Source organism: Polypterus senegalus, chromosome 10 (assembly GCF_016835505.1).
Source record: "Polypterus senegalus isolate Bchr_013 chromosome 10, ASM1683550v1, whole genome shotgun sequence".
In the NCBI taxonomy this organism is placed as follows: domain Eukaryota; kingdom Metazoa; phylum Chordata; class Cladistia; order Polypteriformes; family Polypteridae; genus Polypterus; species Polypterus senegalus.
Genome location: NC_053163.1, coordinates 161,732,539 through 161,759,090, shown reverse-complemented (window position 1 = coordinate 161,759,090; position 26,552 = coordinate 161,732,539). Strand labels below are relative to the sequence as shown.

Sequence of the window (26,552 nt, the reverse complement as noted above, 5' to 3'; positions counted from 1 at the left end):
TTATTCATAAAGCTTCAATTTATGATCTGTTTTTCTGTGTTAACCTCATATTTTTTCAGACTTCTTCTCAAACTAAGGTGGTGCGAGGGTGAAATGAATCGGGATGCGCTGATCAATGTAATCGGTGTACCAGGACATCATGCATTGACAGAAGTTCCCCATTGCTTGGAATTGAAAGTGTGATTAAATGCATTATTTTTTAACGCGTTATGGAGCACATGCATCGAAGCTTCTCGGCTGTGCTTGTGCTAAGAAAAGGACAGATTTTAAAAATAACGTAACACGATTGTCAATGTGACCTTTTGTAAGTAGTGCCTGGAGGATTCAGTGTGGAGAAACTCGAGAGACAGCGTGTGTATGAACTTGTGGATTTTTCTGTGAGTATTTGGTGGCAGTCTGACGAAGTTGCTTCGGATGACGGCGTTAGCTGCAGAGCTCAGCTCAGAGTGAAATGAGATGAATGGGAGGGGAGATGATGACTTGACTCCCCCACCCGCCTTAACTGTCAATCCCCCACAAACACAGTCTCTCGGAATTTGCATAAGCACACCCCTTCACCTGCAATTTTAACTTAGTTACAAAGTGATCAAAACTCTCGTTTATATCCTGCGTCCTCTCATTAAACTTGTATCCCGCATTACCTGTGGGCATGAGAAACGCCAGCGGCAGCCTGTCTATGAACTTCATTTAAAGTGTAGGTTTACACCTTGCTTTCTTTCCGAGGTAGCAGAACTCATGAATATGGTAGTATATGTCACTCGCTCGCTTCTTATTGTTTCGCTGCCTTCTCAATTATATAATGCAGGTTTTCTTAAGCGCTTTTTGGAGGTCTTCCTGGTTTTCTACGCACTGCGTTGACAATCAGTTCACGTGATTACGTGGGAGGCGTGATGATGTCACACGTAACTCCACCCCCCACGGCCATTGGGCTAACGTCCATTACAGTATATGGAGAAAAATAGCTTCCAGTTATGACCTTTACACATAGAATTTCAAAATGAAACCTGCCTAACTTTTGTAAGTAAGCTGTAAGGAATGAGCCTACAAAATGTCAGCCTTCTACCTACACAGGAAGTTGGAGAATTAGTGATGAGTCAGTGAGGGCTTTGCCTTTTATTAGTATACCTGTAGATATATATATATATATATATATATATTTTATATGTGTGTGTATATATATACTGTATATATATATGCCAGCAACACTCATGACAATGACAACACAATTACTTTGACAATCATGTTACGTTATGTGGCAGTAGGGGGCGCTAGTGCTCCCTTGAACCCTCAGGTACAACTCCAGACACCAGGTAAAAGTCCAAGACTCTTTATTTTCATCTAACAACAATGTGCACAAAGCACCGTCCACTCTACTCCTACTAATCACTAAATGAACACAATCTCTCTAACAATACTCTCCTCCTCTCCCACCCAGCACAGCTCAGTGTCTGGTCTGAGGCATCGTCCTTTTATAGCCCCTGACCCGGAGGTGTTCCTGTCCCAGCAGTCCACAGTTCCTTATTCCTTCTGGGTCAGGGCAATCAATCCACCACTTCAACCCGGGGGCACGACATTTCCTCCCATCACATGACCGTGACGTACTCCTGGGTCATACGGCATCACAGAGCCCATAAGCCCCCCCACAGCGACTCCTGGTGGTCCCCAAGGTATCCAGCAGGGCTGTGTATAAACGCTACAAAGTCCATAAGGCCCTGCTGGACCTCAGGGCATGATCCTGCTGTCGGGAGAGCTCCTCCTGGCGACCTGGGGGTGAGGACCGGCATGGGAAGCCGGCAGTCCTCCACAGTTATTATTAAAATGTTTCCTTTTCTTTTTCATTACTTCTTTAACACACTACTTCTCCGCTGCGAAGCGCAGGTATTTTGCTAGTGTTTAATAAATTCATCCATCCATCCATTTTCTAACCCGCTATATCCTAAATACAGGGTCACGGGGGTCTGCAATAGTCAATCCCAGCCAACACAGGGCACAAGGCTGGAAACAAACCCCGGGTAGGGCGCCAGGCCACTGCAGGACACACACACACCAAGCACACACTGGGGACAATTTAGGATTGCCAATTCACCTGACCTGCATGTCTTTGGACTGTGGGAGGAAACCCACACAGACACGGGGGGAACATGCAAACTCCACGCAGGGAGGACCTGGGAAGTGAACCCTTAAGGGTCTCCTAACTGCGAGGCAGCAGCACTAAAGCTGTGCCACCATGCCGCCCCTTAATAAATTCAATAAACATTTAAAAAGTAATATAAAATAAACAATCCAGCCTATCCTGAGCCCACCCTTACCTGCATAGACCGTTTAAATAGAAACTTCCAATACATTCCTATGCATTCTTCCTCCTATCCCTAACTTCCTTATTTTAATAAATGGCCTTTCCCAGTGCTGGGCACAGCCCACTTAAGGCCCCAGGTTTGAAGGCGCCCCTCGGTGTCCACAGCGGGTAGTCAGTGTTGTCACCTCAGTGTCTCGTGTGCGCGCTCCTTCAGTTTCGTTAACGGCACACAGCAGAATGAACGGAGTGCGCGTCCCTTACCTGTCATATGCCACGCACGAGCAGAAGTACTAGATGTGGACGACTGGCAGAGGAGGGGGGTCCCCCTCAGTTGCCTGATGTCTGCACCCCTTGATTTACATAACTGCCGCTCCTCTTTGTGCATAATGAGGACTCTACGGAGCATGCGGCCCTGATGGATTGAGGCTGGAATGGCCATTCGGTATTTTGGGTGAAGGTGCCCCATGCGAGATGTCGAGCTGCCCATGTCACCCATACTGGTCTTTCCTTCTCCAGCATGCTGCACTGTATTGTAATGAGCCCACACAACTCCGAGGTGCTGGAGTTTTTTTGGAGCTTTAGTTCTGTAGCAAACCGTACCCTGACCTCCACTTCGTTATCTGGGTTATGGAGGACACCTCCAGAGCAATGAAAGGAAGCTCCCCATATCTACCGGTTTGTCTCCTGCCACTCACGTCCTGTCCTGTTTTTTGTCCCTGAACTCCTCACTCCTTCTTTTCTCTCTCTAATCTCCCACACGGTGGGTTCGCCCCTCACATGTCAGAAGCCCCTCTCCTAGTCAGCCCCATCACTTTCAGTGCTCCACCGCCACCCTTTCTGTTCCTTCATAGTCCATCAGCAGCTGCCTGGACACCCAAGATGCTTTTTCTCATATCACAGAGCGCCGCTATTACAACTTCTGTAAATCAGGTCTCGGTATTCCTATCACTGATGCCGTTCTGGGCGGCTCTTGTTGGCGTTAGCTGGGCGATTCAAACGACGACTTTATACTTCTGAGGGCGAGTGCGTCATTTCTCTGGGGCGTAAACTCCGCCACCATTAATGCATCGTTAATATAAATATTCACATTTTGTGCAGCAGTATTAATGATAGAACCCAGAGAGGACCACTAAGACTGGACTCTAAAGAGCTCCTGAACGTCTGGCGCCTAGTATTCCATGTTTTGATTGTTTACACAAATTCGACTCGAGTCTATAAGAATATGTAGTGCTAATCATAGCTGAGTGCCGCATGTAACTTATTCTTCTTCGTCATCTTCGTCTTCTTCCTTAGCATTTCTCATTTTTCTGTGGGGGTCAGTCTTCTGATTACCAGTGTAGACCCTCACCCACAGAGCCGCTACTCTGGTGAGCGCGCCATACAATTCACGTATTGAAAAGTGCAGACTCGTGAATGAGACCCGGCAAACACAGATATAAAACGTATTCTATAAAATACAAAATGTGAAGATTTTTTTGTTCAGTTCGTTTCTAATAAATGACACCAAAACAACTTCCTCCTACCTACCTCATCGATAGTTTCGAAGTTTAATAAATGCTGAATCCACATTTGAGTGCAGGAGCTGAAATTATCATGAGGGGCGTCAGCTGACCAGCCAAACAGGGGCGGGGCTCTAGAAGGGGGCGTCAATTTATGGTCCTCATCGCGTCTGAAGTGCTTGGCTCTGTCCGAGGCCTAAAACGGTCCTGACGGCAGCTGGACGCTTCTCAATGATGAGACCATCTACAGATGAAAGGTGGAACATCTGACCAGTGCGGTGCAATTGGAATTTGGACCTTATCATTCAAAAGCCACAGGAATCTGCCACCTGTTCACCTGCCACTTGCAGCTGGGATGGGTTGGGAGTCATTTCACTTTCTGGGAACTGTGCTGTCACAAAGCCTCAAGTGAGGTAAAAACATTGTATGTATTGTCAAGAAAGCCTGTCCAAAGATGTTCTTCCAGCACCAGCCCAAGAATGTCAGATACTGGCCTTCGTCGCACCCATCTTGACATCAACTGTCTGCATGAGTTTCCTCCCACAGTCCAAATGCGTGCAGGTTAGATGGGCTGGACCTGTGTGTGTCTGTCCTCCCTGGTGAGGTTTGGCACCCTGTCCAGGTGTTGTACCTGCATATCACCAAAGACCTCACGTGGACTGTTCACACCGCAAAAGTGGTGAAGAAGGTTCAACAACACAGACGTTTGACAATTGGGACCTGACATGCTTACATCATCTTAGTTCTGCACCACTGCCTGCTATGACACCCGCACTGCCACCAACTGCAAAGCCATGCACAGGGTAGTGCATTCTGGAGGGGACGTACGTGTCAGGTGGTGTGGAAGGAAAGCCAGGAAGTCTATCAACGATCCCAGTCCTCCGAGCCTTGCACTGATCTCATTGTTACCTTTAGGTGGACGACACCGCGGCATCAGACCTCAGGATTAGCAGGCTCAGGAATGGCTGCTCCCATCCAGCTGTTAGGATGCTGAACTCCTCATTGACACCCCGTCCGGTGGCACACACAGCCACGCTGCTAAGACATTATTTACGTATTCCATCTTTTTTGTGGTGTTAGTATATATTGTATAGAGTGCAAATTTTCACTTGTGTTTAGTTTTGCAGAATTTGTGAATTCATATTCAAATATGGGCGGCATGGTGGCACAGTGGGTAGAGCTGCTGCCTCGCAGTTAGAAGACCCGGGTTCGCTAAACCAGCCATCTTAACAGGCCTTGTGTGCCACTTAGAGCCTAGCAGAATGGGCAATGCCCAATTTGTGCTTCAGCAGGAGCAACACCTGGACAGGTCACCAGTCCATCTCAGTGTAATATAATATAATATAATATAATACGGGCAGCACGGTGGCACAGTAAGAAGTCCTGGGTTCACTTCCCGGGTCCTCCCTGCGTGGAGTTTGCATGTTCTCCCCGTGTCTGCGTGGGTTTCCATCCCACAGTCCAAAGACATGCAGGTGGGGTGCATTGGCGATCCTAAATTGTCCCTAGTGTGTGCCTGGTGTGTGGGTGTGTGTGCCCTGCGGTGGGCTGCCGCCTTGCCCGGGGTTTGTTTCCTGCCTTGCACCCTGTGTTGGCTGGGATTGGCTCCAGCAGACCCCCGTGACCCCGTGGTTAGGATATAGCGGGTTAGATAATGGATGGATGGATATTCCTTGGCACTCTGAAAAAGCAGCCGTGCCTCCGAGTAGATGACGTTATGAGTTAGGGGGCAGTGGGCACGTTTGATTTTATTGATTTTGATTTGATATTCTTTACTAAGCCCCCAAGGGTAAATTGTCTTTTTCACATGAACTTTGGAGGTCAGAGCACAGGGTCAGATATCATACAGCAATTTTCAGGTTAAGGGTCTTGCTCAAGTGCCCAGCAGAGTACGACCCCTTCTAAACCCATGACCTTCTAGATGCCAGCAGAGCCACCAATCCTCCATGGGCTCCAATCCTGCCACCCTTCTTCTTGTCAATTAGTTCTCAGATTGTCTACATTGAGTCCCCTAGTGTTCAATCTGATAGGTGGATGTGCAGCCCACCCAGCATTCTGACAGTCTGAAAGCCCCCCTTTGCTGACAACCTTCAGAGTAAGTGAGAACTGAAGGGCCGCAAGCGTGCAGGCCGCCTCTAGCTCCTTGAGAGCGTCCAGTTGGGCAGGTGCCCTGTGATCCTCCTCTTTAATTTGCTGTTGTTTCATTGCAGGATCGAGTTCAAGGTGAAGAAGGAGGGATGGGGAGGAGGAGGGTCTCGTGTGGTGGTGTTCGGGAGAGGCCAAGGGGAGGCAGCGCAGCTCAAAATCGGAGGCAAGACGCTGACGGTGACCATCGGTGACGGCCTCCCCAAGACGTCCAGTAAGTGACTGAGCTCAATGCTGACCCCCCGGTCCTGCTAGTTAAGATGGAGATGCTGTGCCCACTGAAAAATCTTATTTTATTTGATTTCATTGTCAAGTTCAGTTATAGTTTGGTTAACAACACTATGCTGTCCATATCGGGGAGATGTTCCTAGATTTGAGTTAACTGAACACCTGACAGGGTCAAAGGTCAGCTCTGCTGAGCCAACCAAAAAGCCCAGGCGTCCACCTCACCCGCATTCACCCCAGTGTTAAGCACTGAGCTTAGCTGGGTGGCACACAATTGATGGGGGCACTTCAGCCATGTGGATGAATCAAGTGACACAAAGTGGTGGCCTGTTGGCCCCTTGTATTCCACCGTTCTGTTTGTGATCAGACGTGTGGTAATAACGTGTCCCACCTGCACTGCGCCTTACACAACATCAGCACTGGACTGGACGCCATTGCACCACCCAGACCACCCACTCACACACCAGGACAGGCCTGTGTGTCTCACAGCTGGCCATCAAGATGTCCTCTCACACAATTATGGGTGTAGCGGCCGGGGATCTCGGGTTTGAAGCCCCCTGAAACTCATTTAGTGACAGTCCCAACTAGCTGATTATAGGCAGAGCGAGGGCCGCGAACCTGCAAGAGCCTCTGCTGGTCCAGATCACCTAACCTGATAAACGATGTGACTTTGTGTTCTTCTGAACAGAGCCAACCAAGAAGGGGGTCCCACAGAGCAGAGGGCTCAGGAAACAAGCTCCTTCTCGGAAGGCCCCGGGCCCACCAACTGGTAAGTGAAAGAAAGACCAGAAAAGGCCACAGTGACCTCCATCGGACCTCAAAATCTCCAAAAAACTGGCTGGACTCTCTCCTCAGACACTTGTGGGGGACTTTGAGCCCAGCTGGTTACTTTGATGAGAAACCCAATTTATTCAGCGAGGCCGCCCGCATCCCACCTGAATTCAAGTAAATTAAACTCTGATGGTGCCTTAAATGAGCAGAAAAGCTGCCAGCCATTTGAGTTTGCAGTTTCTTGTCACCATCCACAGCTGGAAGGACTGCAGCATTTAAAATGGGAAAGAACAAAACCAATCAGTGCTGCCACGTTTTAAAGTAATGAAATAAAATTGATGCCTCACACTCAACACAGAAAAACAGAAGACCACAAAAAGACAAATGAGGGATGGCATTCACAGGGACGTTCGGTCAGGGGAGGCAGGTCATCATGAAAAGTAAAAAAAACTAATAATCCATCCGTTATCCAACCCGCTATATCCTAACTACAGGGTCACGGGGGTCTGCCAACACAGGGCACAGGGCAGGAAACAAACCCCGGGCAGGGCGCCAGCCCACCGCAGGGCGCACACACACACACACACACACACACACACACCATGCACACACTAGGGACAATTTACAATTGCCAATGCAACTAACCGGCATGTCTTTGGACTGTGGGAGGAAACCCACGCAGACACGGGGCGAACATGCAAACTCCACGCAAGGAGGAGCTGGGAAGTAAACCCGGCGCCACCGTGCCGCCCAAAAACTAATAATGAAAACATAAAAATAAATGTGTCCACTGTTCTGTGCTACACATTTGTTTTATGTAGGATTCTAATAATTGTGATAATTGTTGTAGTCAAAATTGCTGAATTGGCGCATTTCCTGTTCAAATACAGCAGAGAAACGCGAGGTGCGCAGTGACGAGCCTCACCTCACCTTGGACTGCGCTCTCCTCACACACTGACGGGGTTGATTGGCGCGTGCCTGTCGCTGTCTCTCTGTGTGTCGCCAATCTAAGGAGTGCAGACACGTTTATTACACACCCTGACTTTCCACAGTCTGGCTAATATCTTTAATGACATATTTAGTCTTGCTGATCGCACGTAAAACTGCAGTGAGAAGGCACAAGTTGAGGCAGGCAGTACCGTCCTGCCCTGAAGGGGGCGCATGTGAGCCCAACGGGTGCTCGTTGCTGCTGTTCTTCTAAGAGGCGCCGATAAGTTAGCGACGTCAGAAAGTCACGTGCACTGCAGCGGGCCGTTTAGCTTTATTATTGTTTCCGACTGACTGCCAAAATGGAAGATTTAAGATTTTTAAAACTAAAGGACTTTTACAAGAAAGTGATGGAGATTTTCATGGGGAAGGATAGGCGCATGGACTTCATTTACAAATAAAGGTAAGACCATAAACGGTTTTCAGTTTTATCAAAAATGGGATCAGGCTAAGAAAAAAAAAAACAATCCAATATTTAAAAACTAAATTTTGACCTTAAATATAATATTCTTTTGTTTTTCTTGTTATCCTTTTGTTGAACAGTCTGTATTAAAATTGATTAAAGCGTCAGAATTAAAAGCTTTTAAAAACAACTAAATATTTCAATTAAGGTCAAAATTGAAATCCATGTTTTATTTGTATATCACTCTATACTTGTATTTGTATTGAATGAGTGTGAATTGTGGAATTGCAACGGCAGATTTAGAACATGTAGAGGGTGAGGAGCAAATGCGCTCTCTCCTCTCGCCGTTAGAAATATAAAAGGTGCAAAAACGAGGCCAGGCACTAACTAACCTTCTCTGTTGAAGCAGCTTCTTACCAGAATGGAGCGGCTCGCTTCCCCCAGAAGGGTCCCCGAGGCAATGAGCAGGCCTATTCATCCCCCCAGAAACAGAACCGGCCTCCAGTCGGGATGTTACCGAAGCAGGGGGCTGCCTCTAAAGCCAGGCACACCCCAGCTGCCTCCAACAACCTGGACTTCCTCAGCGTGCCCGACCAGGGGGTCGCCGGGTAAGGTGCTGCTTATTGTTTATGTAGGGTTGGCTGGTTTAGGCGTGGCAAAGGAGCTTTGTGTGGAGAGAAAGACGTGAAAGGCGCTATATGATGATAGATAGATAGATAGATAGACATGAAAGGCACTATATGAAAGATAGACAGATGGATGTGAAAGGCACTATATGAAAGATAGACAGATGGATGTGAAAGGCACTATATGATTGATAGACAGAGAAGGTGATATATGATACATGGATAGGAAAGGCACTTAATAATAGATAGTGGCAACTCAGAGGCTAAGGATCTCCACTGGTTTCTAGAAGGTTGCCGGTTCCAGTCCCGTTACTACCAGAAGAGATCCTGCTCCACTGGGACCTTGACCAAGGCCCTTAACCTAATGATTGCTCCAATGGCTGACCCTGTGCTCTGACCTCCAGAGGTCACAAGAAAAGACATTTCCCCCTATGAATACAGTATACCAAATATATACTTGGATAAATGTGAAAGACACTTTAAAATACATAGTTGGGTAGCTGTATGTGAAAGGCACTATATGATAGGTATGAAGGGCAGCAAAGTATAGAAATCTCTAATACATTTTGGATAAAGGCATCTGCTAAATATATAATTGTAATAATAGACAACTAGATATGAAAGACATTATATAATAGATAGGAAAGTCACTATATAATTTATAATAAATGTAAAAGGAGCTGTATAATTGATAGATAAGAAAGACAGTATATACATATATGAAAAATGGATAGGACATGCACAGTTTAATAGATAAATAGATCTGAAAGGCACTATATGATGTAAAAGGCACAATATAAGATAACAGTAGTAGTCGAGTTGACATCAGTACCGAGTTCAGTGAAATTCTTAACGCATGTCCAATGCACATCACCACTTTCCGTTGCCATGATAACCAAGGCCAACAACCAATCAGCAGGGGGCGCTTACTCGGAGGTCTGAATTTGGATCCCAATGCCCCTGAGCAGTGACAGGGACACTGTGCTGTATAAATGACACCGTCCTTCAGATGAGATGTAAAACTGACTCTCGGGTCGTGAAAGATCCCTGGGCATCCTTTGAAAAGAGTAGGTTGTATCCCTGTGTCCTGGCTAAACTGCCCACTATGGCCTGATCATCCTGGCCTCCTCATCATCTCCTGTCTCTAACTGGCTAACTATCACTCACCCTTCACCACCTAATGGCTCATGCACGTTTAGTGTATTGGAATAAAAATGTCTGCCGTAACATCATCCAGGTGGATGCTGCACATTAGTGGTGGTTGTGTAAAACGCTTTGAATAGCAGGAAAAGCACTATATAAATGTAAAGAATAATTATTAAAATAAAGAACTTTATTTGATAGAAATTAAAAAATCAGCTAACATGATGTATGCATCACCCTAATAGATATGAAATGCACTATATAATAGAAAAATACATATGGAGGGCACTATGATAACTCTATAGGAGAGGCACTGTATGTGAAAGGCACTATATGATAGACTGATAACAGATAACGGACACATCACTGTCAGTTTACAATAAGCTGAGCCACGTGAGCTCCGGTCCTCTCACTGCCAGGCACTCCAGATAAGTTTCGTAGATAATGAAGCTCAAGGAGCACCCCAGCAATTCAGAGGCCATGACGTCCCTGTCACTTTACACCAAGGCACACGCATGAGTCCTGGGGGGCCGCAATGAGGCACGCATGACACAAGGAGCCCTCTTACAGACTCGCCACTCACTATTTTTAATATTGTTTGCAGGATGCAGAGGAAGAAGAGCATCAGCCAGCATCGCCCGCCACCAGCGAGCCAACCCAAGCCACAGCCTCGCGTACAAGGGCCTCGGTGCCGGGCGCTCTATCAGTATGTGGGGCAGGACACGGATGAGCTCAGCTTCAACGTCAACGACGTCATCGACATCCTCAATGAAGGTGAGGCTGTTTTGTATCCAGAAAGAAGTCATTATAAATAGTTATCTGACAAAAGGGTCACGATAGCCACAGCACATCAGGGTTCTTTATTCATTTTCTGCCATTGTGGTTATCATTTATTAATAATTGTTTTGAAATCCCAGTGTACGTTTATTTGTATCGCTATGATGAAGTGAACAGACGTGAAAAGAGTGAGAAGTCCAGCATTTAAAAGAAAGCTGAAGACGGAGACAGCGGTGATTCCGGGGCTGGTGGTCCTTCACAGTCCACTGACCTAAGGGGAGGGGCCACAGTGAGGTGGAAGTGATGCTATGGGTCATCTGGTGGGACGACTCCTTATTCACGGGGTCTGAATGTCTCTTCACCGGCGCCCCCTCTGTTGAGTTTGTTACCATGCAGCCTAATTCTCAGTCTCTATCTTTATTTTTGAGATGCCTTTCTCCGCTCCTATCTTGGTTTTAAACTTTCGGACTTTGAAGGCAATTCTCTCAGCATGCGCCTTACGCCTTTACTACTGTGCCTTCACCAACGCTCCCTCTCTCATGTGTGTTCCTGTAACGCCTGCTCCTCAGACCCTGCCATTATTTTCGAGGCACCTTGCTCGCCTCCTATCTTTCAGACTTTGAAGGTGACTCATTCAGCATGTGTCTTAGGGCTGGTGTATACTTACATACACATCATGGCTGCCACGCGCCCTTGTGACACGTCCTCTGAGCACGTCGTCAGAAATGAACGCAGCGCATGCATGAGTGGCAATACCAACAAAAATTTGGGTGGCGTGTGTGTCAGAGTTTTGGTATGTGACATCGGCATTGTTGTTTACAATCAACATCTCCATAGTGACAAAGACGCCTGTCAGAACTGCTGCCATCAAATCAGCAGCTCTTTGAAAGTCGATGTGGAAACGTACAAGATAAAATGGAAACAAATTCGAGACGGATATGTCGGTGCAAAGCAGAAAATGCATGAGAAAAGAAGTGGGGATTCGGCCATTGCAAGATAACACAGTGTGACGTCAAGCCGCAATGCAGATCCAAAAGGATCAATGTGTGCGCTTCGATGTTTGATGAATGATACGATGCGGTGAAGCAAATCATCAAACTTAAATGCTGACGTATGAAACATTCATGGTGCTTTTCTTCATTCATTTCAAGCGTCACATATTCCTCATCGTAATAATGCAGTACTTTTACAGGTCTCACGTACCATCTTCTGTGTCGCTGTTGTCGTCTGTTTTGCTTCTTCACAACAGCATCTCGCACTGCCACCCGGTGGAGTCCTCCAGATTTACATAAAGTACACATTCAAATATAGTCAGTACACCTCTTGCGTAGCGGTAGCATCTGCAAGTGTACGCGTCGTGTAGCATCAAGTATATCTCGACCCTTACTTCTTGACCGGCGTCCCCATCTGCCGAGTGCATTCCCATAAAGCCTGCTTCTCAGACCCTGTCATTGTTTTCTAGGCTCCTCTCGCACCTCCTGTCCAGTTGTATACAATCAGTCTTTGAAGGCATCTCCGTCATTGTGTGCGTCTTACGCCTTTATTGACATCTCCTCACCGGCGCCCCCTCTCTGAAGCATGTTCCCATACACTTATAATGGCAATTATTAAATAATAAGAATTGTTATTAAATAATTCCTCCCATATAAGTCACATTTCTCAGACTGTCTTCTTCCATCTCTGACACATTTCTAGACGTCGTCTTGTTCTTACCCAGCACTGTACTGAAGTATGCCCGAGTCACCTGACCTATAGATTACTGTAATGCTATTCTAGCTGGCGTCCCACATAAACGTATCCATCGACTTACAACTTCTTCAAATTCTTCTGCCAGGATGATAACCTGCTGCTCTAAATCCAGTGAACACATCACACCGATGCTCTCTCGACTTCACTGACTCCCTCTTGACGACTGAATACGACACACAATCCCGCTCTTGACATTTCAAGCTCTCCACACCTCGCTGATCTCCTCCAGACTGGCACTCCTCTCCTCACTCAGATCCTGTAATTTGAGGATTCAGTCTGTCAGTGTGGTGAGCCTTAGTTTGTGAAGCACAAGAACATCAAATGATGGTCGTCAATTTCAAACTGTGTTTCCTCGATGTCTGAACCAATCTCAGCCCGAACAGACTGACTGATTAAAGATACGCTGACATCTTGTCCGAATGTCGACTGTCAGATAACACGCTCGGCTACTTTGACCACCTTGACTGGACCCTCAGAAGGAATCATCAAACCTCCTTTGTTTTAATGTGAGTGAGTGGCAGCTTTGATCATATGATGCCAGTACAGCATCTGTTACCAAACTAGCATGGCACACATCACAGGACAGCTTTCTCCAAATGCCGTCTAAGGGCTTCCTGACCTTCAGAGTTTGAGAAATGTTAACAGCTAACAACAATCTACACAGTTAGTGACTAAATACATTTAGCTAAAACGTTGTTTGGAGGCTCACTTGAGCTCATATATGCGTAGCTTTGCTAGCTTAGCCTGGTGTAGCTAAAGTTAAGATTATAAAATGGGATTTTTGAATGGCCAAATATAACCAAAACAATTGTTCAGCCTTACCTATGAAATGTAATCCCTGTGATCAGATTTGGAGCGCACAGCGGTTTGCACAATCCCAAGCAGCACATGCGTGAGGCATCTTTATCCATTACTTCACTCCACAGCAGTGCCACTCGCAATATGGCGGCGACGTTGACGTACGATGCTGCTGGTCATGCGCCGTCTAGTAATTCTATGTCTATGGGAAATGAAGCCATTAGAAGGCGGGCTCTTCTGTTGGAATGGAAGTGACATCTTCTGGGGCGGAACAGGAAGTGACATCACGGGAGCCAGGCGGAATTTCCTGCATTTAGTCTGCGGGGAAATAAGAGAAAGGATTAAAGCACTCTGCCACCCTCTGGTCTGACTGGGAATGACCTTCTTCTGAGCCCTTTAGCTGCCTCCCATTGCGCATGTGGGCGACCCTGTATTTCTATACAAATGACTCCCACACATCGTGTTGTGGCGGTTGGTGCCACCGCTGTACATCCACGCTGTTCTCTGGCCCATGGCAGTGACACCTGAGAAAGCCCTGGGATTACTGGATGGCCCAGCACAGACTCTAATATAGAATGACCAGCAGGGGGTGGGTGGCTAGTTGGCCGAGGTCTCCAGACTTTCTCTGTGGACCCCCTGGAGGTTTATTCTGCTGACTGACTTTTTGTTGTTCTGGTGTCCAACATTGTGGATTCATTGGGAAACGTTTTTGCAGCTTTAGCTAGTAATCGAATCAGCTCAGAGTCTGCGTTTTTATGACTAACATTTGGATTTATGTATTCCTCAAACACTAACATGCACTTCCTCTCTTTGTGGCCATAATCTCACAGGGCCAGACGTGACTCTTAAACAGGAATTCACGTCAGAGAAAAATCTGTTAAAAAACTCAGCCCAGAGGGTCCTTACTACAACCCCCCATTCCTTCAGTCCGTGCACTTCAAACAGCCAGGGTTACAGGGAGAGAACAAAAGATGCTGACACACGTAGGCTTTAGAGGGGCACTGTGGGCTATGGATATGCTACGTGATAAAATGCTGGGGCTGTATTCTTTGTTTAATTCCAGTTAGACAATACCGTCAACTTACTTTAGTTATTTGTTTAGATGTGAAGGGAGACACTGGGTGCTTTGCTGGTGGTCTCCGTGTCACGTCAAGTCAGGTTGTGGAGTATGCACTGGTACAGCATGTTGCTGCACAAACCACACGATGAAACAACTCAGGATCCTGGTTGGCAGGCAGACACGTGGCCCAGTTGCACCCTCCGGAAATGTCCACCTATCTGCTGTTACCCCAACAGTGAGAATCCTGCCAGCTGGATCTCCCTCTGGGTAATCGCGCCACACGGCCATAGTGCCGTAACTGACACTCCCTCATAATGCAGGTCATGAGCCTCATTTGGGACTCCATGGACAACACAAAGTCAAACCAGCAGCCCGCAAAGATTCTCCGGAGAGACACAGTACCGAAGGAGTCCAGTCTTCATCTCCGGTCACTGGATCGCGTCCATGTCTCACAAACAGGGAGCGCCAGGACTCTAAAGACTTGGACCTTCATCCTTTTGCAGAGATACTGGGAGCGCCACACACCACCGTGTCTGATTGGGGTGTTTTGAGGAGTGAAATCGTCATCCCCTGTGGTTCTTCTTGATCAGCTCTCTTAGCAGCAGTCCTTTGGATGGAATGTGACACATCGTTTATTTTACGATATTCACGAATGTAGCTGTCAATTATTTCAGGCTCATGTCAACTCAGACACAATCATAACTGAACGACAGGGAGCACACACAGCAGCTGCGACATTTCACATGTACCATTCGTCCATCGAGGTCTTTGAATGCCAATGTATCCTCTGTTGGTCTTCCCCTTGCATCAGGTTATGCTCATTTTTAACCCATGCGGTGCGCTCTCTTCACACCGGACACACATTTACAGAGGGGCTTTTTAGGAGACGTTTCAGCTGTAGACGGTTTCTTGTAATCGGAAACTTGCTGTCTGTCAGATGACGTTCACAAGAGCACCACCCCTACTTGGAGCTCCGCCTTCACAAGGCTTTGGATTGGCCACTTAGGGAGCCGCCCAATCGTTCCCACCCACTTTTAAGTAGAATTCACTCATAGCTGCCTCCAGGCTGCAAGACTATTGTGGGCATAACACTGGCAGAACAATGAAACACCCTGGGCACTCGGGGGAGCTCGCTGTCCCTGAAACTAAAGTGTTGCTTTTTTTGTTGTTTTCCAGACCCTTCAGGCTGGTGGCGAGGGAGGTTTCGAGGAAGAGAAGGACTTTTCCCAGGAAATTACGTGGAGAAAATTTGACTTCCTTAGAGGAGAGTTCAGCAGTATCCATGCAGATGGTGCAGGCCGCTGTTAACAATCACTAACTGCATCCTCATCAATGTGCAGCAGTCTGGAGGGGAAAAATCTGCGCTGCACAAAGCTTAGCCACTGTTAACGGGGGGGTGGGGGGATGTCCATTGTATAAGGTGCGTGCCAACATCGGGCAAAGACAGGAGACTGTTGCAATATGACAAGGGAACTACAAGGACTACTGCACTGTTTCTCTAAATGACCATCCTACACTAGCAAGTCGCTTGACTTGACCAACAAGAAGTGTGACGAGCTGAAGAGAAGTCGCCCTTCTAGCTTCTTGAATAGCAAATGCAAATGGACTCTGTGAATCGCTTTTAAAAGAAGAGGAAAATGGGACTACGAAAAATTTCAAAGCACACAAACAAAGATGACGATCACAGAATCTATTTTTGTACGTCTCTTTCTTTTTTTAACAAGCACTTTCAAAGAAATCAAAATCAGTAACCAAGTAACTCAACTTCAGGTTTGCTCGGCTCGGCTGCCACCCGTCAGAGAAAGGAACACACAGAGGGCAAAGGCAACATCGACGGCACATGGCGGGACCTCGGATAGGCCATGTCAGCCCCCCCCAATGTGGCATGGGTTCAAGGGCAGAGTTGCTGTTCAGTTATATAAAACTTCTAGAAACAATGAGCATTTCACTGCAAAAGGCAAAATATGCCAGCTGAACAACAATGAGATCTCAGAGGATTCTGAATTACACAGATATGGCGAACGAACGGATTTCAGTTCTGAACACAAGTGATGCTTGAAGAACTGCATGCTGGGATGCACAGTTACTCATGTCACACGTACGAAGACATATAGCACCTGTCATGGCAAGCACAATGTACAGAGCTCCAGATGTGCGACCCAGAGGATTTGTACAGATGCTGCCGCCACTGTGAAGTGTGCACACGCTGGCTGGTGCTTTACTGTTCCTGTTTTCATTTTCAGTATTGACTTGAGTGTGGAATAAAAGGCTTTGGCTGTTGTTCTTCTTTTACGATCACAATAAAACTTGCTATTGGACACATTCCCGTGGTTTTCATTCAATTGGTTTCTCTTTTATTTTCTTCTAGAGATTGTGGGTGGGTATCAGGGTCTGTTAACCTTTGAATTCTGAAAATTCAAGTAAGTTCTTTACATTCAGGATTTGTTCTGTTCTGTGTATTGTATTGTATTGTATTGTACTGAACCCCTTCTTTTGACACCCACTGCACACCCAACCTACCTGGAAAGGGGAGAACTACTTCACAGATTTAGATCAGGTTTTTTTTTGTATAATTTGCTTGAACATTCCGGTTAATTTTACAACTTCTCTCATCATGCTAAGTATCAGACTTTGCTTGCGCTACCGATTTATTCGTGTGAATCTGAGAGAGAGGCTGTTGGCCGAGGGGAGGGGGAGGCGGGGCCTCAGGCGTTGGGAGTCAGGTGGGGCCCTCCTCACTCACGTGCCAGCCTCCGTTTGAGTTGCTCTACCTGTCGCCACGTGTTGGAGCGCACCTTGCCTCCGCTTAGCTAGCAATACCTTCTTGTTTATTGATTTTTAAAGCTTGTCCTGTTTCACTGCTACACGGGTGGAGCCGCGGGGTACAGCTAGTCTATATATATATATAACATCCATCTGTGTGTATGTCTGTCCGCTTTTTATGAGAGAACTACTTAATGGATTTAGATCTTTTTTTTTTCTATAATTCCAGTTGATTTTGCGACTTCTCTCATCATGCTAAGTATCAGAGTTGCCGTGCACTTACCGATTTATTAGCATGAATCCAAGAGAGAAAGGCTGTGGGCCTCAGGAGTGGGGAGGCGGGTAGGGCCCTCCTCACTCAGGCGCCAGCCTCCATTCAAGTCTCTCTACCTCTCGCCACGTGTTGGAGCGCACCTCGCTTCTGCTTAGCTAGTGATACCTGTTTGTTCAACAGACATTATCATCTACAGATTGCTAAGGAGTAACGTTTGACATTTTTGAGCTCAGCTACGTGTGTTTTAGAGGGTAGCAGCTGATTGCCAGCGATATCACGGCCATGTGCTTTTCTCCACACGTGGTGGACGTTCTCCCATCAGAGCTGAACACGATCAGATACAGTGCCAACGTTTGATGTGGGAGCTTACCTACTGTACCATCCGTTTGGCCAGAATTACATTTGTTTTTTTTAACTGATTTTTAAAGTTTGTCCTGTTTCAGTACTACGTGGGCAGAGCCGCGGGGAACAGCTAGTCAACACACACAAATATATATGTATAGTAAAACAGGACAACGAGGGGGGCCCCGTCTGGCTCCCCACTCCTGACATCACGCTTCCCTCTCCCCTTGGCCTGTGTCTCTGATTAGCGTGAATATATGGCTACCACAAGCAAACTCTGATTCTTAGAGCAATAAGAGAAGTCGCAAAATCAATCGGAAGAAAATTGTAGAAAAAAAACCTGATCTAAATCTATTAAGGAGTTCTCTCCTGAAAAGTGGACAGACCCCCGGCGTTCATGCCCTTGCCTGGGAGTAATATCGTCTGGTGTCCACAAGAGGGCAGGACTGTCCGATGAACTAAGACAAGTGGGCGACATAAGATAGTAAACTGTTCAGGAGAGAAAAGCAACACGATGCGCAGAGAAAGAGGCATGTAAGGCACATCTGGTAAACAGAGGTTCATAAATGCAGTTCACCATCCAATGGACCATTAAGCCTGGTTTAAAAATGGGCACTTCACAATGCGGGTGACTATAATATCCCCCCTATGAACTTCCTTTTTTAATATTATTAAAAAGATGCACATTGAAAGTACTGTCTCTATTTAGGGGGTCTATAACACCCCCCTAATATGAGGGCTCAACCCTAATGCTGTTTAAGTCAAATCCAGACGTCCTCACTAAGGTGCGGCTCATCATCCAACTGAAGAAGCCTTGCATTTTGATTCTGTTTTACATAAATGGCGACTCTCCCATCTTTCCATTTTTTGCCCCTCTTTCCTAAGTAACGTGTAGCCGTCCATGTCATACTCACCCACCTCTTTGTTATTTAGGCAGGTTTCTGTTACTGTCATCATAACTATGCTCAGCCATATACAACTCCAACTTGTTTAGTTCTGATATTCCTAAAATGAAGACATGCAATTTTAATGTGTTACTTTGTCTACTTTGTGTTCGATATTAAGTTGCTATTACACTGTTATTTATCTGACCATATACAATTCTAAAAGACCACCCAACCGACTGACCTGCATTAGGCTGAAGGCTTCAATGTCTGGGTGGTGCTGTGCTGTTAAAAACATATCTCCCAACCTCAGACCTTAAGACGAAATGACAGCATTTGAGAAAAAGACCCCGAGGGAACACACAATACAATGTTTAAGCTTCGTTCCAGCACCCCTATAACCCACGTGAAAAAGTAAATACCCCCAAAGTGTTACTTACCGCTAAACGCTTTGTATCCCTTGACGTCAGTCTTTCACATCACTCACCTTTCTTTGCAGAACTGCTGTAATTTTGACACATTAGCAGCCAGTCATGTCAGGATCTGCCACTCTCTCTCTCTCTTGGGTTCAAGTCAGGACTTCCGTATGATCATTTTGATTTTCCTTCCTCGTTTTCGGGTCATTTAAGCGACCACACTAGGGGGTCTGACACTGAGGCAGCTGCCCTCCCCGTTCAGCATTCAGTAGAATAAAATCTGGAAAAGCAGAATGGAAACTGTGATGATTAAAAAACTTACAAGGGTGTCATACTCACATCCTGGAGGGCCACGGAGAACACTCGTTTTCACTGTAGTGTCCCACATGTAAGCACGGAGAGGGTCTCATGGGTTATTTTCAGGGGAAGCAAAGGGATGATTAATAAAATGACATCTGCACTAACCTCTTGTTATGTCCCCTGCCTTAGAGCGGAGGAACTGCTGCAGGATAAAAAAGCCGACCTGACTTCCAGAGGACCATCTGAAGCTCCGCCTCCTGCTCAGTTTAAAGCGGGCGTTGACCGGAAGTCGATGTTCATTTGAGAAGTAGCTGCCGAGGTGGTTGGACCTTTAGAAGGAAATTCATGTTTAAGCAGCAAAGCCATATCCAGCAATTGTACTGTTTTTCTTTCATTAGGCACCCCGTGGGACCCCAAACCTTAATGATCTTCCCTTTCCTTAATGTTGACAGCAACCTCTTTTTTCAATTAGTAACTTATTACTACTGTCTAATTGAGCAGACTTCTTTTGCCTAAATTTTAAACTGTTCACTTGTTAAGATTCATAAGCCTCAATTGTTTCTTTTTTGCCAAACCTGCAGCCACCCGATGACCAGCTTCAGGCCTGGTCACATTACCTGACTGGATTTTCAGTCGTTGACTTCATCTTAGAGAGTTGGAGGCAGGTGTGGTGCGCTCCTGTGACCGTCAGGTGTGTAGTCTGACATACCCAGTGACTCAGTCAAACTGCTAGCGCGGCTCACAGGTTCATTTTTGTCTAAAGTTGTGGAGGTGGCTCTGTGTGCAACACAGCTGGCAATTAGGCATGGCACCAATAGAGCACACAAGAGACCGAATCAACGGAAATGACGGATTCACAAAAACAGTCGGTGATTTAAAACATTTGAAACAGCACACCACAGTGACATCTAGTGGCAGACAGTAACCAGTAAACATTTTGAAGTTGGCACATTCTCTTGATCTGTTGTCCAATGATGTACTCCTAAGTCTGTATGTCTGTGTTTGTCTACTTCGGTATCTACATGTATACATTCTCAGTAAGTGGAGGTAAAACAGAAGGTCATATTAAAGTTTTTAATTCCTGAGGAGGGGAGGACAGCAATTCAAGTAGACGGGGGTGTGAGTCATTGATAGTGTAGTGCAGTGGCTTTAACTCGAAAGCTGGGCAGAAGCAAATGATGCACACGTCAATTGGGTTCTCATCTGTGAACCTCACCTCAGCCGCTTCTTGAGTTTCCTCTTGTCCTAACTCGAGCTGCAATCCAAGTAAAATTATCTCCAGATGAGTCAATGTGGCTGAACACTATTGCTTTTGGGTCGTTCCTCTTCACTGCACTTTAATAAGTCATGAATACATGTATCCAGTTTCTTAGATGTTTGTCCGGATTACTGGGGAAATTCTGAAGGACTGGAAAATGGCAAATATCATCCCATTATATAAAAAGGGTGAGGGGGCAGATCAGAGCAACTATAGTATATAATTAATGGAAGGAATTAGGAGAAGACTGAGCTCCACATTGCAAGAATGGGAGTTTGACTGGACAGTCAGCGTGGGGTCAGAAGAGGGAGGTCGTGTTTTACCAACCTGCTGGAATTCTATGAGGAAGCAACAAAACTGGAGCATCTTATATTATTTAGCTGGATTTCCAGTACTAGGGTGTTGTACCGTATTAGCCATTATGAATGTAGAGAAGAGCCAAGCAAAATGACCCCTTTTATTGGCCAACGAAAGAGATTACAACATGCAAGCTTTCGAGGCAACTCAGGCCCCTTCTTCAGATTACATCTTCAAGATTACATCTCGCCTGAATGCATTAGTCCAGTTAATCAAGACAGTAACTTTAAAATGAGTTTGTCAAGAAAACACGGAGACACAGCTGGGAACTTGTGAAGGGCACATTTCACACTAACATTAGCGACACGCAGAATAAGTGAGCAAGTAGTGTGGTAGACAGGTTTGAAAACTCGACTTGATGTTATTTTAGAAAAATGAATTGGATAGGACGGGTGAGCTGTGGAGGGCTGAGTGGCCTGTTCTTGTCTGGATTGTTCAATGCTTGAACAAAATTATCAGGAAGTCCTAATCCATCACAGGGCTCTAACTTTGGACACATTGGAAGCTACAGTGGAAAAGAGAATGGCGGCAAAACTGGATGCAACCATGAAAAATAACACTTTCAGCAACAGGCTCACCTCACCTTTATAGATAAGTAAAGTGATAAAATGTCTGTCTGGCCAGGATTCTGTGTCCTTCCCCAGGCGTAATGCCGTCCAGCACACAAGAGTGAACAAAGACAAGTGGCCAGCATAAGATGGTAAATTGTGTGGCATGTGTCTGTGTGTCCCGCTGTCTGGCATCCACAATGTGGCCTAAATGTCCAACAAAAAAAGGCAACGATGAGCACATAAGAAAGAGGGATGTAAAGGGTAGAAGGTCCAGTGATAAAAGGCAGCAAGACATACAAAGAACAAGAGATGTAAGGCATATCTGGTGAACTGAGGTTCATAAAAATGCATGACACAATTGAAACAAAAGGGTTTACCAGTGTACTATTAAACCATTTTAATAAAGCAGCATTTTTCTATGCTAGTTCCTCCATGGTGTGCCTCTGGGGATACTTTCTGCTGGCTGCGATCAGGCAACAAGGGCCGATGCCTCCATTAAGGCGAATTAGACATCCGGGAGGGTGCTGGGGGGGGATAAAGGCCCGTCGCAGAGGTTAGCTACCGAACAGTCGGTGGGCACACTAATAAGCTTGGCCTAGGGGTGCAAAATAACTGAGCACCGGCACGGCAGGCAACTCAATGACTGCTCACACTGTCCCAGACTAAATGCCTATCTCCGTAAGTTTATTGTGCTATTTCTGTACAATGCAAATGATTGATTATTATCTATCTTTTGATTGTTTGTATTATTTGTCCTGCAAGCCTGCATGTTTGGTTTTTTTAATGTTTCTGCTGCTGTACGTGTCCAAATTTCTACTTGGGATTAAGAAACTTTATCATCTACACAGGTCAGGTACAGCGTGTTGATGCACCCACCACACAACAAAACAGCTCAGGATCCCAGTTGGCAACCCATCACACGGTCCAGTCCCACCCTCCGGAAATGACCCTCTATCTGCTACAGCCAGGTGTTATATGGGCGTCCCCTTGGCCTGGTCCAGCCATTGGGTCCAGTGAACTAGACCACCCTCTGATAATCATGTCACATGGCCGTAGTGCTGTAACGGACGCTCCCTCACAACGCAGGTAATGTGCCTCATTTGGGACTCCGTGAGCAACACAAAGTCAAACCAACGGTACCCAAGGATTTTCCGGAGAGACACAGTACCGAAGGAGTCCAGTCTTCATCTCAGGTCACTGGATAGTGCCCATGTCTCACAACCATATAGCAAGACAGGAAGCACCAGGACTCTAAAGACTTGGACCTTCATCCTTTTGCAGATATCAGGAACACCCCTCAGTGACCTCATGTCCCCCCATGCTCTCCCAATCCATCTACTGACTTCATAGGAAGAGTCACATGAATGTCACTGCCGAGGCAAGTAAACCTCTCAATGACGAGGTCGGCACTCTCTCTGCAGACAGACTCACTGCTGATGGCCGTGCCCAAGACATCATTAAAGGCCTTTATCAGGACACTCGCAAGCCCGGATGCTCACACTCTCGAGAGCTCCAATCAGAGCCTCCATTGACTCCAAGAAGATCACAGTATCATTGGCAAAGTCAAGATCATTGAATCTTTCTTCGCCAACAGATGGTATGGTATGACCTGGGTATGACGTTACACTGCATCCGGCCCTGCAATTGGATTGACACTCCAACCACCGTAAAAAAAACTTCACACAGCTCTGAGACGACAGATGGGGCTCTCCGTTCTGCTCTCTGAGGGAGTAGCTCTGCTCGCATCATGAATGGGATGGGTGCCTCATCCCCAGAAGAGTCAAGACTGTCGGAGAGCCAATGGGGTCAGGCCTGTCGGGGATCAGAACTGGTGTGGTGCTGAGGCGTCGCCCACTGCACGGCAGCACTCGGTCCTAATTTGAGGAGGCCCAGCCAGGTAGGCTCGTGGAACGTCTTGTCTCTCCGGCATGATGATCATCTAAACCAATCTAATCTAATTTCTGAACTAACCACATTTTTGCCATTTCAGGTATTTGAGGCAACTCTTCTTGTTTGCTGTGCACATATAACCTCATGACTTAAATTGTTACATTTCTTACAAATGCCCTGAATTAGGACATCTTACTCAAATCCAAACACTTTATGGGTTTAATTTTGCAGACCTGTGAAACTAAGGCAGTAATTAAGACTGAGAAGTCTGGTTAACTAGACAGCAGTAAATGGTTACCAGATAGCAAAGAGGTTGGAATGAAAGCCTGCAGCCATTGGTGCCCCCTGGGCAGAGGCAGCCTTAGGGGTGTGCGGGGCCGGTTATGTCAAACGCTGTTACGGGTATGTGTGGACTGTATAAACTTATAATAAAAAGAATGTTAACATACACCGGATTTTCTCATTACAGTCTTCAGCTAAATTTTTTACAAGATAACACGCGGACTTTATCAGAATATAACATATAATCTATTAAAAAAGTGCAATTCATAATTCATGACAATACCACAACAGTGCGAAATGTGATGCGGTGTCATATGGAAATTAGCAGGGCCTCTTCTAGAAAAGGATCCAAATTGCAAGTATACTTTGAGTCTCGATATGCAGGATATCTTAGTCATAACTCACGTTCATGTCACGTCAGCCAGTTATCGTGTTTTTGTGCATTAATATCCGGACATGTTCATGGCCTACAATGTGACTTTCAGTGTTTCGACAGGAAGTGTGAAATGAACGTAGTGGTATCATCATGAAATCTCTTACCGGTTTCCAGGTTCAGAGACAAAAATTCACTTTTCTTGCCTTCTGATTGGAAAAGTTGTGGATGACCTCATCGTAGTCTAATCTGGATGCAATGCCTTTTTTCTATAGATAGGAGAAGCCAACCCAGCGACTAATGGGCTATTCCTATTTTAGGAAGGGATTATACTGGCGACCCTTTTCGGGCGATGAGGGTGGACTATGGAATGTCTTTAAAGACGTACGTGTACAGAATTTGACCTTGAAGAGGTATTTTAAAAGGGTTCCTCTTAGAAGCATCTCAAGTATATATCTCTTATATATATATTTCTCTTCTGGTTCATCCGGTTGACGAAGGCAATGCACCGTTTTTCATTCCTATTCTTACACCACGGTATGCTACGGCGGGCGTCGTCTCTCTCTCTCTCTCTATATATATATATATACATATACACTCACCTAAAGGATTATTAGGACCACCATACTAATACGGTGTTTGACCCCCTTTCGCCTTCAGAACTGCCTTAATTCTACGTGGCATTGACTCAACAAGGTGCTGAAAGCATTCTTTAGAAATGTTGGCCCATATTCATAGGATAGCATCTTGCAGTTGATGGAGATTTTTGGGATGCACATCCAGGGCACGAAGCTATTTGTAGTGGAGATGAGTGGTACCCGGTGGGGTCTTCTGCTGTTGTAGCCCATCCGCCTCAAGGTTGTGCGTGTTGTGGCTTCACAAATGCTTTGCTGCATACCTCGGTTGTAATGAGTGGTTATTTCAGTCAAAGTTGCTCTTCTATCAGCTTGAATCAGTCGGCCCATTCATTCTCCTCTGACCTCTAGCATCAACAAGGCATTTTCGCCCACAGGACTGCCGCATACTGGATGTTTTTCCCTTTTCACACCATTCTTTGTAAACCCTAGAAATGGTTGTGCGTGAAAATCCCAGTAACTAAGCAGATTGTGAAATATTCAGACCGGCCTGTCTGGCACCAACAACCATGCCACGCTCAAAATTGCTTAAATCACCTTTCTTTGCCATTCTGACATTCAGTTTGGAGTTCAGGAGATTGTCTTGACCAGGACCACAGCCCTAAATACATTGAAGCAACTGCCATGTGATTGGTTGATTAGATAATTGCATTAATGAGAAATTGAACAGGTGTTCCTAATAATCCTTTAGGGGAGTGTGTGTATATATATATATATATATATTATATACATACATATATATATATATACACATATACAGTCATATGAAAAAGTTTGGGATCCCCTCTCAGCCAGCATAATAATCGACTCTCCTTTCAACAATAAAGATACCAGTGGTATGTCTTTCATTTCCTAGGAGTACTGGGGTGTTTCCTGAAAAAAGATTTTAGAGACGCAGTATTTAGTTGTATGAAATTAAATCAAATGTGAAACTGGCTGTGCACAAATGTGGGTCCCCTTGTCATTGTGCTGATTTGAATGCCTGTCACCACTCAATGCTGATTACTTGGTTGGCTGAGCTCGTTAAGCCTTGAACTTTATAGACAGGAGTGTCCAATCATGAGTAGTCAAAGGTATTTAAGGTGGTCAATCGCAAGTTGTGCTTCCTTCCCTTTGACTCTCCTCTGAAGAGTGACAGACAGCATGGGATCCTCAAAGCAACTCTCCAAAGATCTGAAAACAAAGATTGTTGAGTCTCCTGGTTTAGGGGAAGGCTGCAAAAAGCGATCTCAGAGGTTTAAACTGTCAGTTTCAACTGTAAGGAATGGAATCAGGAAATGGAAGGCCACAGGCACAGTTGCTGTTAAACCAACTCGGGTCCGACAGGCCAAGAAAAATACAAGAGCAGGACATGAAGAGGCAGGATTGTGAGAATGGTGACAGACAACCACAGATCACCTCCTAAGACCTGCAAGAACATCTTGCTGCAGATGGTGTATGCGTACATCGTTCTACAATTCAGCACATCTGCATGGCAGGATGATGAGAAAGAAGCCCATTCTGCACTCACACTACAAACAGAATCGCTTGTTGTATGCCAATGCTCATTTAGACAAGCCAGATTCATTTTGGAACAAAATGCTTTGGACTCATGAGACAAAAATGGAGTTATTTGGTCAGAACAAAAAGCGCTTTGCATGGCGGAAGAAGAACACCGCATTTGAAGAAAAACACCTGCTATCTGCTGTCAAATTTGCTGGAGGTTCCATCATGCTGTGGGGCCAGTTCAGGGACTGGGGCCCTTGTTA

General features: G+C 45.9%; 2 protein-coding genes across 2 annotated transcripts in view; one reads left to right on the top strand and one right to left on the bottom strand.

Moving 5' to 3' along the window:
• myo1f (myosin IF) overlaps positions 1–16,802 on the top strand; it is a 60,826-nt gene extending 44,024 nt beyond the window's left edge. Inside the window, exons 23-27 of the mRNA XM_039767165.1 lie at positions 6,006–6,154; positions 6,854–6,934; positions 8,736–8,934; positions 10,700–10,869; positions 15,656–16,802. Of these exons, the coding sequence (XP_039623099.1) occupies positions 6,006–6,154; positions 6,854–6,934; positions 8,736–8,934; positions 10,700–10,869; positions 15,656–15,732 (676 nt within the window). The 3' untranslated portion in view covers positions 15,733–16,802. The remainder of the gene's footprint in view (positions 1–6,005; positions 6,155–6,853; positions 6,935–8,735; positions 8,935–10,699; positions 10,870–15,655) is intronic.
• Positions 13,699–26,552, bottom strand: part of LOC120537906 — a 125,636-nt gene continuing 112,782 nt past the window's right edge. The window contains exons 6-8 of the transcript XR_005635411.1: positions 19,624–19,787; positions 19,230–19,438; positions 13,699–13,737 (exon numbers count right to left, since the gene is read on the bottom strand). The gene's annotated coding sequence lies outside the window, so the exon portion shown is untranslated. The remainder of the gene's footprint in view (positions 13,738–19,229; positions 19,439–19,623; positions 19,788–26,552) is intronic.